Below are 14113 nucleotides of genomic sequence, written 5' to 3' on the forward strand. Positions count from 1 at the left end.
CTGTGGGAGCCTGGACTAGGCTGTCCCAGATCTCTCTCTGCCCTTGACAGTCTGAGTGGGACCTGGGACCCAGTGGCAAGGCCATGAACAGCAGAAGACCCTGCAAGTAAGGAGCCAAAGGGAGGAAAGTGGGACAAGGAAACATGAGGGAAGATGGAGCAGAACAGGGGGTGATGTGTGCATCTCTCTCCTCATCTTCCAGCCAGCAGGGTGGCAGGTGCTAGAGGCACTGGAGTCAGACACCCGGCTTTGAAGCCCTGCCTGCATGACCTTGGCAAGGGACTCTACTTCTCTGAGTCTCAGTTTCCTCATTTGTAAAAGTGGGGATAATAAGAAGACCTCCCTGTAGGGTTACATAAAGGCTAAGAGATCTTTGCTTCATATTTTAGTAAGTGCCATCTAAATATTAATTTTGTCACCTGCTTCCTTTTAGAATCATCTGTATTCCAAATTCCCCAAGGCCTCACCAACCCATGAATCCAAATGAGCTTTGTTGGCCTTTAAAGCCAAAGTCATTACCTCCTCCTGACAAATGACTTCATCCCCTGACAAAGTGACAACCCCCCCCCCCATGCCCACAAAGTGAGAACCTGGAGTGGGGCAGGTGGAGGGGCAGAGGGGGAGGATTGTCTCCTGGGCTCACAACCAAGTCCTTGCCTTGTGGGCACAGCTTCCGTTCCAAACCTTGGTGGACATCAGTTCCCACTGCTGCTTCTCCTCCAGGAACACGCTGCCCTGCTACCCAGGAAGGACACTCGGCAATCCCAATGGGCAAAATCCTCAAGTTGGAGAAGTGACAAGCCGTTCCTTTAGGCTTCGGTGCCTGAGCCAGGTTCTGCTACACCCAAAAGTGGGGGAAATGCCCCTCTAGTCCTTAGAGCCAAATGGGGCAAAAAGCTAGGCTGAGTTCCCTGATTTCCCCACCTCTCTCCATGTTGGCCTCAGAGAGCTGAGCACCAGCTTTCTCCTTGAAGACCTATCAGCAAGCATGGTGAATCTCTAGCTGCCGTTGCCTGAGTACTGTCGTCAGGCCAGGCATTGTGCTAAATCCCGTAATACGCTGGACCCATCTTCTTCAATCCTCATGACAACAGGGGTGAGAAACCAGACTGCCTGGGTTGGGATCCCAGCTCTAAGGCTTCCTAGTTTTGTGACCTGGGACAAGTTACTCAGCAGCTCTAAGCTTGGGTTTTCTCATCTCTCCAAGGGGGAGTAGTAGTATTTCCAACCTCATAGGTTTGCCATAAGGAGTAAATGAAATAATTTATGTAAAACAGGAACAGAGAGCAGGCACACAGCAAGCCAGAAATATTAGTGGCTATTAATAGTAGAGATAGTGTGAGAATAATTATTAACAACAATCCTGTCAGTGTGTGATAAGTTATAAGCTCTGGGTAAAAACTGTACATGGGAGAGGTGGTCAGGAGAGACTTCCTATTTTCTGCTGATCAGGGAGCTCAATCAGATGGCTCTTTTGATGCAGACAAAAATTTTGATCAAAGGATGAGCTCGTATGGATGTGCAAAAAATTAATTAGCTCCTGAAAGGCAGGGATTAGAAGAAGGGTGGAGTCTTTTCCCCTTTATGGCTTTGAAATGTTGTGCCATGTGCAGGTATTACCTCTTCTAAGTAAAATAAAACTTAGAAAGTTAAAAAGAGCTGTATGGGGTAAAGGGAAGAGAGCGGGTCTGAGCACTTGGGAAAAGGAAGGAGGACAGTGGAGAAGGGATATCTGAGGCCAGCACTCTAGACCGTGCATGCGTGGGAAGCTTGCTAAGATGAAGATTCCTGGGCCCCACTCCCAGGGATTCTCCAATTTTGTAGTTCTGAGGTATGTCTGTGGAGTTTGCATTTTTAACACGCTCCCCAAGTGCTTCTAATCTTGGCCCAGTCACCTCTGGCTGTAGGTTCTGGAACCACCACATGACACCCTCACCAATTTCCCCCTAACTTCCTCTTCCTGTGTGCGTTGTCTCGTGCAGGGACGGCGTTCCGTACTGCGAATCCGACTACCACTCCCAGTTTGGCATTAAATGCGAGACTTGTGACCGATACATCAGCGGCAGGGTCTTGGAGGTGAGTAGGTACAAATAACTACAAAGATGTTTCAGCAGGATGGCCTGCAACTCTGTAAGAGGTTGTCGATGGGGAAGGAGGAAGAAGTCACCCTGTACCCCTTCTTCCATAACCTCCATCTCCCCCTGCTTCCTCCACCCCAGCTTGGCTTGCTGCATGACCTTGAGCAAGTAACCTTGCCTCTCCAAGCACCCCCAAAAATGAGAAGGTGACAAAATTATTCCCAGTTCAAAAATGCTGTGCTGGGAAAATCAATTGCTTCTCTGGATTCGGACTCAGATTTCTAGAGGGGTGACAGTTATGATTTTCTTCCCAGCCTTGCCAGAGAATGGAAGCTGTTTTTATTTTTTAAGCGTTTTGTAATGTGCTGATTTAGGAGCCAGCTTGTCTAGCAGCTTGCTCCCTAAGTCCTTCCTTGGCTGGTCCGTCACCATGGCAACAGCTCGCCTCAGCCTGCGGATGCACAGCTCACCCTGCCAGTGAACAACAACCTGCAGCACCCTTGCTGAGACCCTGCCTGGGCCCCCTGTCCCTGGCCTTCCCAGCCTGCTTTCTCACACCTGTGGGCCTAGGAAGCCATCTTCCTATACTTTAGGACCACCCAACTTGCGGAATGGGAAACATGAAACAGTTTAATGTAAAGGAAAAATAGTAGCCTAAGAGTAGGAACAATTGGGTTCTAATATTGGCTCGAGCACTAACACACACTCAGGTTTTGGGTGAACGCCTCTGCCTCTCTAGGCCTTAGTTTTCTCATCTGACAGTGGCTGGAGGATGGCAGACTGGGTCAGCTATTGCAAGCACAGTCACTGATTCTGCCAGTCTGGCCAGTTGGTAGTGGTTACCTGGAAAGCTGTGTTGAGAAGGATTCTGTAGTCATAACTGGGCTCAACAGGAGAGAGAGTAGCAGTCAGGAAAGGACTCCCTGAGGAGATGGTGTTGGGGCTGAGCACTGAGGAGGAGGAGGAGGCTGCTATGTGAAGAGCTGGGGCAAGAATGAGCTGGAACACTTCAGGGAACAGAGAAAAAGGCTGATGTGGCTGGATTATACAAACTGGGAGGGGAGGAGGGGGGAGAAGAGGAAGATAGAGTATATCATATAGGGCATATCATATAGGGCTTTGAGGACCATGTAGATTGTGTTTAGGAGGTTTGGGTTTTGCACTAAGTACAATGGAAAGCCATCAGAGAGTTTTAATCCCAAGAGTATCATGGTTAGATTATGTGTGTGTTTTAAAAAGATTACTCTGGCTGCTGTGTAGAGAACTGACTGTAGGGAGTCAGAGAGAAAAAGGATAAACAAGTGCACAGAGTCAATAATTTTTAAGTATATCCAGGGAGCAGTAAGGAGTAGCAGGTGGAGGATGCGGCAGAAAACAGGAGCTCAGGAAAGGTTGCTGGGCCCAGGTTTCTAAGGCCTAGAATATCAGGGAGGGGATTGTTAATTCACTGGGAATGGGGAGTTGTGGAGGGACTAAGGAGAGCTGCGCCTTAGGGAATAGACTGGGACGAGGTACACAGACTAAATTTGAAGGAAAGAAACTGGAAGGAGGAGGCCAGTGAGGACCCAGGCAGGAGGAACCCAAGAGGTTACGTCACCCTTGTCTCCAACATTAGGGAAGTAGAATTCCTGCAGCTTTGCAACTGTGGGCAACTTGTAGATGTGGAGATTGAAGGAAAGGAGGCCAAAAGTAGCATCCAAGTGTCAAGACTGGGTGATAGGAGGCTCGTGTTGCTGTCCCCAGAATTGGAGATGGCAGGAACATGACGAGTCCCCTCTGGGACAGGTTGGGATTGAAATCCCAGGAAGGTTTCAAAGAAGACAGTCAGCAATGTGGATCAGAGCTCAGAACAAAGCTCCAGTCGGGAGGGGCTAATTTCACAAACACAAGGAATCAGTTGAATTCAGGACCATGGGAGCTGTCAGGAATTCCAAGGTGAAGAGGGGCTGAAGCCAGCCTTGGAGAGTGACTGCTTACAGGTTGCTGATAGGAATTGAGGAGTGATCAGAGGAAGAAGAGAGGCAGTCAGGGACAGAAGAGGAGAGCCAGGGAGGGTCAGTGAGAGGACAGAGTTTTTGAAAGGACGGTAAGGTCAATGGGAGTAGGTGAAATTCTGCAGAGCTGTTAAGGACTATGCAAACTGAGAAAAAGCTGTTGGGTATGAGGACAGGTCATCTTCAAGAGAACAGTTTGTTAGGTCTTCACAGGATTGAGGGGGAAAGGCATCCAGATTGTAGTGGGATCAAGGGTGACAGGTTGGGAGAACATAAAAGCAGACTTTTCTTTTGAGAAGGAAAAACCTTCATTTGCACACAAGACTGCAGATGGGAATTAGCTCCAGCAGTTCCAAACTGCTTTGAAATTATTTCAGTGGCGGCTGCCTTTTCCCCACATGTTACTGTTGCTTAGATTTGTGGTAGCCTGTTCCTCTTGGGCAGCTGTTGTGACTGGGTTTTGATTGATTCCATTTGTATGAGGCTCCATTAGCATCTTGGACTTATTGATTTTTTTTTTCCTTAGAGCTGGAAGAGACTTTTAGCGACCAACCAGTTCAACTTCCTCATTTCACAAATGAGAAAAGTGAGCCCCAAGGCGTGTGGTGTTTCCAAGGTCACACACAGTAGCTCTTTCCTGTGTCCCACAATGATGTCCACAGATCATGTGATTTCATGAGAAAACATGGGCTGGAGTGAAACAGACTCAGATTCAAATTGTACCACTTCTAGCCATGAAACCTTAAGCAAGTTACTTAACTTTTCTAAATCTTAGAGTCTTGTTCTATCAGTGGAGAATACTAATTTAACTCCTAATGGATGTGTTAGGATTTTCTTGGCTGCACATGCAGAAACTACACTCAAAATGGCTCAAATCAAAAAGGAAATTTATCAGTTCCATAATAAAAAGTCCAGGAGTAGTTCTGGCTTCAAGCATAACTGGATCCAGTGCTCAAACAGAATCATCTGGGATTCCTGGCCATCTCGGGTCTATTTCTTCTGTGTTGGTTTCATTCTCAGAAAGGCTCTCTTTCGTGATGAGATTTTGGACACCCATCACCCCAGGCTGCACCCTGTCAACCAGCATCCCCGATGGAAAGAGAACTTCTCTTTCCTGAAAGCTCAGCAAACATCTGGGGACTGAACTCACTGAACATGCCCAAGCCTGTCCCTGAACCGACAGATGTGACCTTAGAATTGGAATATTCTTCTTGGTGGGGTCAGCCCTGCTTAACTTAACCAAACAGACTGATGTGCGGAGGGGTAGTTCCACCACGGGAAAGCGTGGTGCTGTTTTTGAAAGAAGGGGGAAAGGATGATGGCCAAGCAAAAACAACGGTTGCCTATTACAGGGCCCAACACATTGCCTGATCCACAGTAAGCACTTAACTAATCTCCATTTCCCCTTTCCCCTCATCCCACCTCTTCCCATTCCCTCCTCAGGGACAGGGCTCATATGCTGAGTGTCAGTCGCACTCATCTTTCCCTGGGTGTGTCCTCACCAAGGAGAACCACAAACCTGGTTTCCTTTTTGCTGCATTTCTGCATCTGATTTGCTGTTCTCAGTCTTCTCCAATATGGTCCCATTTTTTGGGTACCGGCTCTTGCCATTTTCTTCACTAGGTCCTTGACTTTGATTCATTCACAGATGAAATGTTTCATCTTCTCTTGCTGCCTTGGTTTTCCCTTAGGCTGGGTTCAGGCTGCTCTTACAGCCTCCCTTCCCTCAAGTAGCTTTCAGCACCATTCACGGCCAGGGATGCTGAGATGGGCACAAAGCCTCTTTTGTCTGGGGTGGGGTAGTGGGGTGTGACATTTAGGAAGAAGCTTCAGTTTTGCCAAGGCGCTGTTGCCACCCTGGGAAACAGGTCTATAATTGAAATGATAAAAAGACACAAAGTAGGAAGAGGCTACTAATTAAACCGATTATCCTTGTCATGGTACAAGAGAATCAGTCCCACGATATCCCAGCTTGGGAAAATAGCAGGTTTCTTCCCAAGTTTGAACATAGTTTGCTCTGATGATGACAAGGACATTTTCTCATTGGTGGGAGCCACAAAAATAGCCAAGACTGAGTAAAAGGAATATTGGAGATGGTTTTTTTTTTTCCTTTTGTAAAAATCTACTGATTTTTTAGAATAGATTGAGTATCTCCAGAATGGGCAAGCCCATGCTGTTATGCAATTATAATTTTTGAATTAGATGGGACACATTAGCATCAAACCAAGCAATGGCTTAGATGTTCTTTAACAACACCCCAATTTCCATCAATTTCCCCAGGCAGTCCCCCCAAAGGAAAAAAAATACTGTGTGACATGTAAAATACACCTCCAAAACAAACCCCACAGCCCCACCTTCCAACTCTTTGGCTGCACCAGACCCCTTCCATGTGAAAATTCAGGAGCTGCCAGAAAGGGCCCTTGTGCATCAAGTCCTCCTGGCTGGGATTTTAGAGTCAGAACGTACCAAAACAAAGAATTGTCAGCGTGGATTTGAGGGCTGGGCCTGGTGGCTGCCCTCAGAGGTCTAGCCCCACACTGCTGTCGGTTCCCAGTGTGACCTTAAGGCACAGCCTTCTCTGAGGCTGCTCCCTCACCCCACCCCTGTAAAAGAATTTACAGTGGGAAATCATTTCCACGTTTAATTTAAATAATGGTGGAGAAGGAAAGTGGGAATAGGGAAGGGAACTCACCAAAGCCAGATGGGGTGAGGTGGGGCCAGAGCATGAGGCTCCAAGTGCAACAGCCAGGCACTGGCCCGGCGACCAGCAGCCCCCCAGCCCCTCCTGGCTTTGCCTCTGACTGGTTACTTGACCACTGAGTCTTAAAAATCTGGCCTTCACGTGCCACTCTCACAATTTTTGCCCTGTCTGTGAACCTTGCATACTCATTCTTACCAAGTAATTTATCATTAAATTGGCATATTTAAGTATGAGAAAACTTACCATGGCACAATGGGAAAACTGGTATCATTTGCAGGTGACCAAAAAATAAATATTATTCATGGTGATGGTAGCACAATATTGTGAACATAATTAACAACACTGAAATATATATCTGAGTGTGGTTAAAAGGGGAAATATTAGATTGTATATATGGCAAGAGAATAAAAATTTATCAATAAATCCATGGAACTGTACAACACAAACAGTGAACCCTAAGTTAAATCATGGACTATTGTTAATAGTACAATTATAAAAATGTGTTTTCATCAATTGTAAACAAATATACCACACCAATGCGAGGTGTTAATATGGGAATCCAGTATTTTGTGCATCATTATTCTGTAAACCCACAGCTTCTCTAAATAAATAAACAAACAAACAAATAATCATTCTGGCTAGAGTCTATGTACTGTCAAAGCTCCAGACTTCATGTCTGTTTTCGTTCTTAAAAAGGTTGATTAGTAAGTTTGGGATAGATGTTAAAGACACGCTAGCACCACCCTGGTACTTGCTCCTCTAAAATCGGAAGAATTGAAAGAAGGTTGAAAGGGGATAATTTTTTCATTCATCCAATGTTATTTAATGTCATCTCCATGTGCCACTTAAAATCATCTCTTGTCACTAGCAGTATGTGTCCCATACTGGGAAAATGCTAGGATATCCTAAGGCCAAGACTGTTTACTTATCTGAAAATGAGGAGGTGGGACTGAAAGCCTCTGAAGGGCACCTCCCACTCTAACTCCTTGGGGTTCATAGCAGGCCTCTGCTCCATCATTCCCCAGCCCCTCGCGGGATTTGGAGCCCCTGTCAGGGTAGAAGGGTAGGTGTCCAAGGAAATCCCCTGAAGTGCTATCAGGGTCCCACCGTGTGGAATCACCAAGCTTCCTGGTGGGCTGTGAACTTCTAGACGGTTCTGACTCCTCTGGGTAGCCTCTCACCCAACCTTAGAAACATGGAGATGCCAGCAACACTGACATGCCAAGGAAATGTTCAAATCCAGCCTGCTCCACTGGGCAGCAGCCCTAGCTCTGACCTCCTGCTTCATCCTTTTATTTCCACAGGCAGGAGGGAAGCACTACCACCCAACCTGTGCCAGATGTGTGCGCTGCCACCAGATGTTCACCGAAGGAGAGGAGATGTACCTCACAGGTAAACAAATCTGACCCATCTGCCCATAACTGGAAAGGAGATACAACCTCCTTCTATTTCAGTGTTTTCTTTTGCTTTTGGCTTGTCCTCAAAATTGCAATTAATTCGCTCCTCTCTGGGTGGCTTGGGAAAGTTGCTGGTGTGGCTAATACAAAGTGACTTGTGATCTGTCTCCCATCCCTGGGCACCACCCACCAGCTGCTGGGCTGGCTTGCTTCCCTGGCAGTGCTGTGGGAAGACTCCCTTGGCTTTGCCTGGGGTGGGAGGTTGAGCTGCACAAGGCCAAGGGGTCAGAGAACCTCAGAGGGATGCCTCTACCCCACCTCCTCTCCCACCCCTGCTCCCCACCTCTCAGGACATCGTGCCAGGCTTCTGCACAGGTCTTTCCAGGGACGCTCAGGATGCATAAATAGGATTGGAAAGATACCAAGAGTTCCAAGAAGCAAACCAGGGCTACCTTCCTTCCACTACAGGGGTTCAGTCCTCTTTCCCCAGGATTGTTGCAACAGGGCAAGCCTAATTAGTCTCCAGGCTCTGCCCAGCCCATCATTCCAGGGCATCATGGTGCTCTTGGCCCTGCCCCACTGAGAGGTCTTCAGGGCCCTCCCTGTTCCCCACCTTGAATCCAAACATGTCAGCCTCTCATTGAAGATCCTCCCACTGAGGTCTCAAACTTCCTTTCTAGCCTCGAAAGTGTCCAAGGCTTAAGCCACCAAAGTCAACTTTCAATCATTTATTCATCTGTTCAGCAACTATCTCTTAAGCACTGCCATGTGCAGGCTCTGGGCCAGCGACTCATGGTGAGCTCCACCCGCCACCCTGCCCACACTGGCCTGCTGTCCAGTGTGGGAGACAGATGTTAAATAATCATGCAAATAAGTGTCAAGTTGCAACCATAAGTTTTGAGAAGTATGGAGCTGTGAGCGCACATAATGGGGGTGGAGTGGGGCAGGAAAAATCAGGAAGGCTCCCTGAGCTGGGATCCAAAAGATGAGTGGGCATTAACTGGGCAAAGAGAGAAGGAATGGAATGTGCCAGGCTGAGGGAACGGAAGCTGCGGAGGCTCTGAGGTGGGCGAGGAAGTGGCATGTGTGGCCAGGGTGGGGTGCGACAGAGGTGAGAGACAGTCCAGGAGGCGGGAAGGAGCTGGGCCAGGCAGGGTCTTGTGGCAAGGATTCATCCCCTGAGGTTCAGCCCCTCAGATGAATTCACAACCTTCCTTGCCTGATTGTTGCTCTTCGCTTGCATGCTTCTGGGAACACTCCTTTGGAAATCCTACCGTTCTAGGCCCAGTGCAGTCACCACCCACCTTCACAAACCCCCCTGATTCCCCAATGTCACCCATGATTTAATGTGCCCCCTGCAATTCCCAGAGCCCTTGGTTTGTGCCTGGTCCCCCCAGCTTGGAGTGGAGCTGTTGGTCCTGCCGCAGCCCCTCAGCCCTGAGGCTGGCTCCCCACAGACTCACTCTACAGGAGATCTTGTTGGCTGAATTGCTATGATTAGCCATCCCCAGATGTTCAAATAGCCTTTCTGGAGAGGAGAGAGGGCTCTTTTTCCAGGTTCCTGGGCAGTTACAGGGATTATGGCTTCCTATCAAACTTGCCCAAACCACCAGTGCCCACAGCCATGCACTCCATTGAGGTGTATGAGCCCCCTATGCCTAGAGGAGGGCTTCCCAACCTTGGCACTATTGGTATTTTGACCCAGATAATTCTTTGTTGGGGGGCGGGAAAGGGGCATTGATGTGTGCATTGTAGGATGTTAGTAGACTCCCTGGCCTCTCCCCACTAGATGCCAATAACACATACCACCACCACCCCCCCAATAAAATGTCTCCAGATGTCACCAAATATCCCCTGGGGGCAAAATCTTCCTGGTTGAGAATGACTTACCTAGAGCTATTCGACAGAAACTTGTACCATCTACTAGGAATGCTGTAGGAGGGATTCCTATGTTGGGTTGGATTAGGTGACCATTTCTAAGATGCTGTGACTCTGCGACTCCTTATTTGTATGTACAGTCATACAGATGGCAGAGATGGAAGGCTCCAAGAAGACACTCTAAACTGTAGAATAGTAATCCTCATTGTACAAGTGGGAAAACAGAGGCCCAGGGAGAGAGGAAGGAACTTTTGCTTTTGAACCAGCACGTGCAGGGGCAGAGCAGGGCCAGGCCTTCTCTCTTCCACTCCAGGCCTCTCTTCCCCCTAGCCCCTGGTATCCAGTCCCTGCCAGGACTAGACCACCCCCTCCCCGTGGGCACTGATCCCTCGGTGCCTAGGTCCCCAAGAGGTTCCCGCTGCGGGACCCTGTGTTCCGTGCTGGGAGGCCCACCTGAGTCTCAGCAAACCACACAGTGACGTCAAGAACCCTGACCACTGTGGGATTCTGGACTTGGGCTTAGTTGGAAATTTGTTGCATAAAATTCCTTTCCCTCTTCCCTGGTGAAAATATCTCCTAGTTCTGAAACTGCCCTCACGTTCACATCCCTACCTGTGAATCACTAGAATAACCAACAGCTTTACCTTCCAGTCTGAATTTCCATCCTAATCTGACCCCATTTGGTGCTTTGGCCCAGATTGTCTGGGGTTGAATCCTGGTTCCACCACTTATTAATTTTCTGACCTTGGGTGAGTCCCTTAACTCCCTAACCTTGGTGCCTAATCTGTAAAATAGGCTAATAACAGCCTCTGTAATACATAGGTAGAGTAAGTTTCTGACCCATGATAAGCTCTCAGTTCATCCACTTAATGAGTATCTGTTGAGCCTCTGTGTACCCCGTGCTGTTCTAGCAACTGGATGTGTTACAGTGAGCAAGTCACACAAGGTCTCTGCCCTTGTGGGGCTTACCCCCCATGTTTCACATCCCCATGTCAGAAGCCTGCTTCTGACCAGAACCTCACCCAGATGCCAAAAGGGTTGAGCAATAAAATAAAGCAAACAGACTTTGTGATCATCCGAGAAAAATCACCATCAAACGTAAGGCAGAAAAGCCTATAGGAGGTGGGAGATATTCTTGGTGATGAAGAAGGGCCTGTCACCTTCCCCATTAATTATCCCCATCCCTGCCCTCCTGGCTCCTGGGAGAGTGGGAGTAATTGCAGAGCATTCAAAGACCTGCCTTGAGGGATGCTGGGTGATGCTGGAATGAGGGACCGGGCTATCTGATGCTCACGTTGTGCTGACTCGGGCTGTGGGTGTCTTGGGGGTGGTAGCCACGGGGGGTTCTGCTGTCATAGAGAGCTGGGCCTGGGTTTGCCTTGGACACCCTCACTGGGCAGAGGCACCAAAACTTTAAATGATATCCACAGAAATGGCAAGAAAACCCTCCTCCCCAGCAACACAGGAGTGGAAAGAGCCGGCTAAGAGCCAAGACTCCTGGGTTTAAAAGTCAGCTCTTTCTCTAATGGGCTGTGACCTTGAAAAGTGACTTCCTTCTCTGGGTGTCTTCCTTCCCCTGTAAAATATGGATAATGATGTTACCTTTCATTCATTGATTCAAATTGAGGTCGTGCTGTAGGCCAAGCATTCGGTTATGTGCTGGGCATTCAGAGAAGCACGAGGCAGGCGTGGTTCGCTGCCCTGGTGGAGTCTCCGATCTGGAGGAGAGTGAGGACATGCACACAGTCAATGACAAGCTGTGATGGGTGCTGTGAAGGGAAAGCTCAGGAACAGTGGGAGTGGGTTACAAGGCCCCTGATCCAGTCTGGGAAGCCAGGAAGGCATCCCTGGAGAAGGGACATTTCAAGCCAAGATCTTGAAAATGAGTTGGAGGTGAGATGGTAAAGAAGAGAGGGATGATTGTGGAGGCAGAGAAAACACCAGACACAAAGGCTCATGGTGGGAAAAAGCATTCTATGATGGAGAAACTGAGGCAGGCTCACATAGCTAGAACACATAGAACGAGTGTACACCTAAGGTTCTCTAGAATATTAAAAGAGGGAATGAAGATGAAAGTGCTGAGTACCCCATGAAGCAATGTACACAAGAGAGTGCTAAGAAGTCTGCAAAGCTTAGAAACCCAGTCTTATCAGCTCTGTAGCTAGACACAGCGTGGTACTGGCAAATGGTCCTCCCGAGATTGTTTTGGTCAGTTTGTTTGTGTTTTAATTGCTGTGTGATGGCTCTCTGATGGGTTCTAATTGGGAGAAGTCTGACATCTGTCTGGATGAGAACTGCTGGGGGCCCCAGGGGACAAGAGCAAGTTTTCCTTTCTTTGTTTCAGATTCTGTGTGCATTCAATCTTTTAACTGTTTTGTAAAGATGCCAGATTTCTAATCTGTTTGTTGCCCAAACTTTCATTTGTGCTTCACAAGGAAATTAGGTCACTGACTTTGTGCAGCAAAAAGTTGTCAAAATTCTGCAAGCTTGAGACAAAACTTAGACTGAAGTCACAAGGGTTATAGTTGCTGGACCTCTGGGAGTTTTTCTAAACCCAAAATGTGGCTCATGGGATAGATTTTGCTCTTACTCTAAATGTGCCTGTAACCCAGGAAAAGGGAGAGGAAGTATTCTCTTTCTCCCTTTCTGTCAACCTCAAACAACCCCTTATTCCAAGGACCTAAGGCAAAGAACATGTTTAAATCAGTCTCTGTTATCATTTATATATTTAACTAAAACCCTCCAGACAGGGAATCATTTATGAAATTCTGGGACACTGTTCTGCTGAGGAATGCATTATAACAAATTGTAGATCCTGCCAGGAGTAAGAATAAGATGCCATCAGCTGGCATTTGTTGAACATTTATTATGTGCCAAGCACTGTACTAAGAGTTTTAAATGCAATATCCCATTTTATCCTCATGACATTCATGTGAGCTGAAAATTAATAATGCCCCCATTTTAGAGAACAACAAAGAAAGTTTAGCGAGCTTACATCCCTTGGCCAAGTCTAGCAAGGCTGTCTTGCTAGGGCTTGTTAGGCAGTTTTCTTGTATCTATCACCAGAATTCTTAACCTGTAGTTCGTAGTTGCCCTTCTGAATTCTATGAATCCCTGAAATTGTTTGCCAAATTTTGCAGGTAAGTTTGTTTCTCTAGGAAGAGGGTCCATAGCTTTCATCAGATTTTCAGAGGTGTCCATGACCCAAAATAAAGTGGAGAGCCTTGGTTAGGTGTTAATGCAAATCAAAAACAGAGCCTTAAAAGGTTGCTTTAATTACACCAATCCTTCTCTTGTGTACTGAGTCTAATTTTTAGTTCACTTTTTTTTTTTAAATCAGATGATCTAAAAATGTCCTAATAACAGGAGGCTTGTGTTTCTAGCACAGTTGGAGATGCCATTGATATTTAGCTAAGGCTTCATTTTCCACTGACAAGTACCTTACGAGAGGAGCACTGAGCTAAGAGATGTTCAAGAGAGGTGCTTCCCGTTGTTAGGAGTTGCTGAATGGCAGCCCTCAATAATAATCTACACAGCTCATCAAACCACACTTTAAAAGGCACTAAAGTAGTATTGCCTGCTATAATTTAGTAGTTTAGCATTATTATTTTAAATTGGATCTCTCTACTGACAGCTTAGGTTGTAGGAGTTTATGCTTAAAAACCTTAAATCTTACGTTTCCCCAATCCTGCTACATAACTTTAGATTCTTCAAACATATCCTGTTATTGTACTGAAGTTTTATTTCCTGAAGTCTGATTCTACTAAGCATATTTCATTTTAAATAGAGTATATTTTAATTTTTTAATGAGCTGTAATTTTGTTAGATCTTTAAGGTTATCAGATATCTTGAAACATATAGAAAATATATTGTAGCAGCCTAAAATTTGTATTTCCAAAGTCTATTTTCAGCTCACTCCTCCTAGGTCACCTCAGATTCAAGACAATGTGGCCATTTTATCCCCAGCTACATGTCACATCTCCTTTACCATGCAATCTGCCCATGTTCATCCAAATTAGGTCCAGAGTAGCAATTTCCCTGGTTGCTTCCTCTATTTTGTTGGAA

The 14113-nt window shown here is 46.9% G+C and overlaps 1 protein-coding gene across 10 annotated transcripts in view; it reads left to right on the forward strand.

The window, feature by feature from the left end:
• ABLIM3 (actin binding LIM protein family member 3) overlaps window positions 1-14113 on the forward strand; it is a 111112-nt gene that overhangs the window by 62266 nt on the left and 34733 nt on the right. For all 10 annotated transcript variants that reach the window (XM_037801349.1, XM_037801351.1, XM_037801352.1 and 7 more), the window contains exons 7-8: window positions 1983-2076; window positions 8078-8165. In XM_037801349.1, coding sequence (XP_037657277.1) covers window positions 1983-2076; window positions 8078-8165 — 182 coding nt within the window. The remainder of the gene's footprint in view (window positions 1-1982; window positions 2077-8077; window positions 8166-14113) is intronic.

This window comes from Choloepus didactylus, chromosome 13 (genome assembly GCF_015220235.1).
Source record: "Choloepus didactylus isolate mChoDid1 chromosome 13, mChoDid1.pri, whole genome shotgun sequence".
Classification (NCBI taxonomy): domain Eukaryota; kingdom Metazoa; phylum Chordata; class Mammalia; order Pilosa; family Megalonychidae; genus Choloepus; species Choloepus didactylus.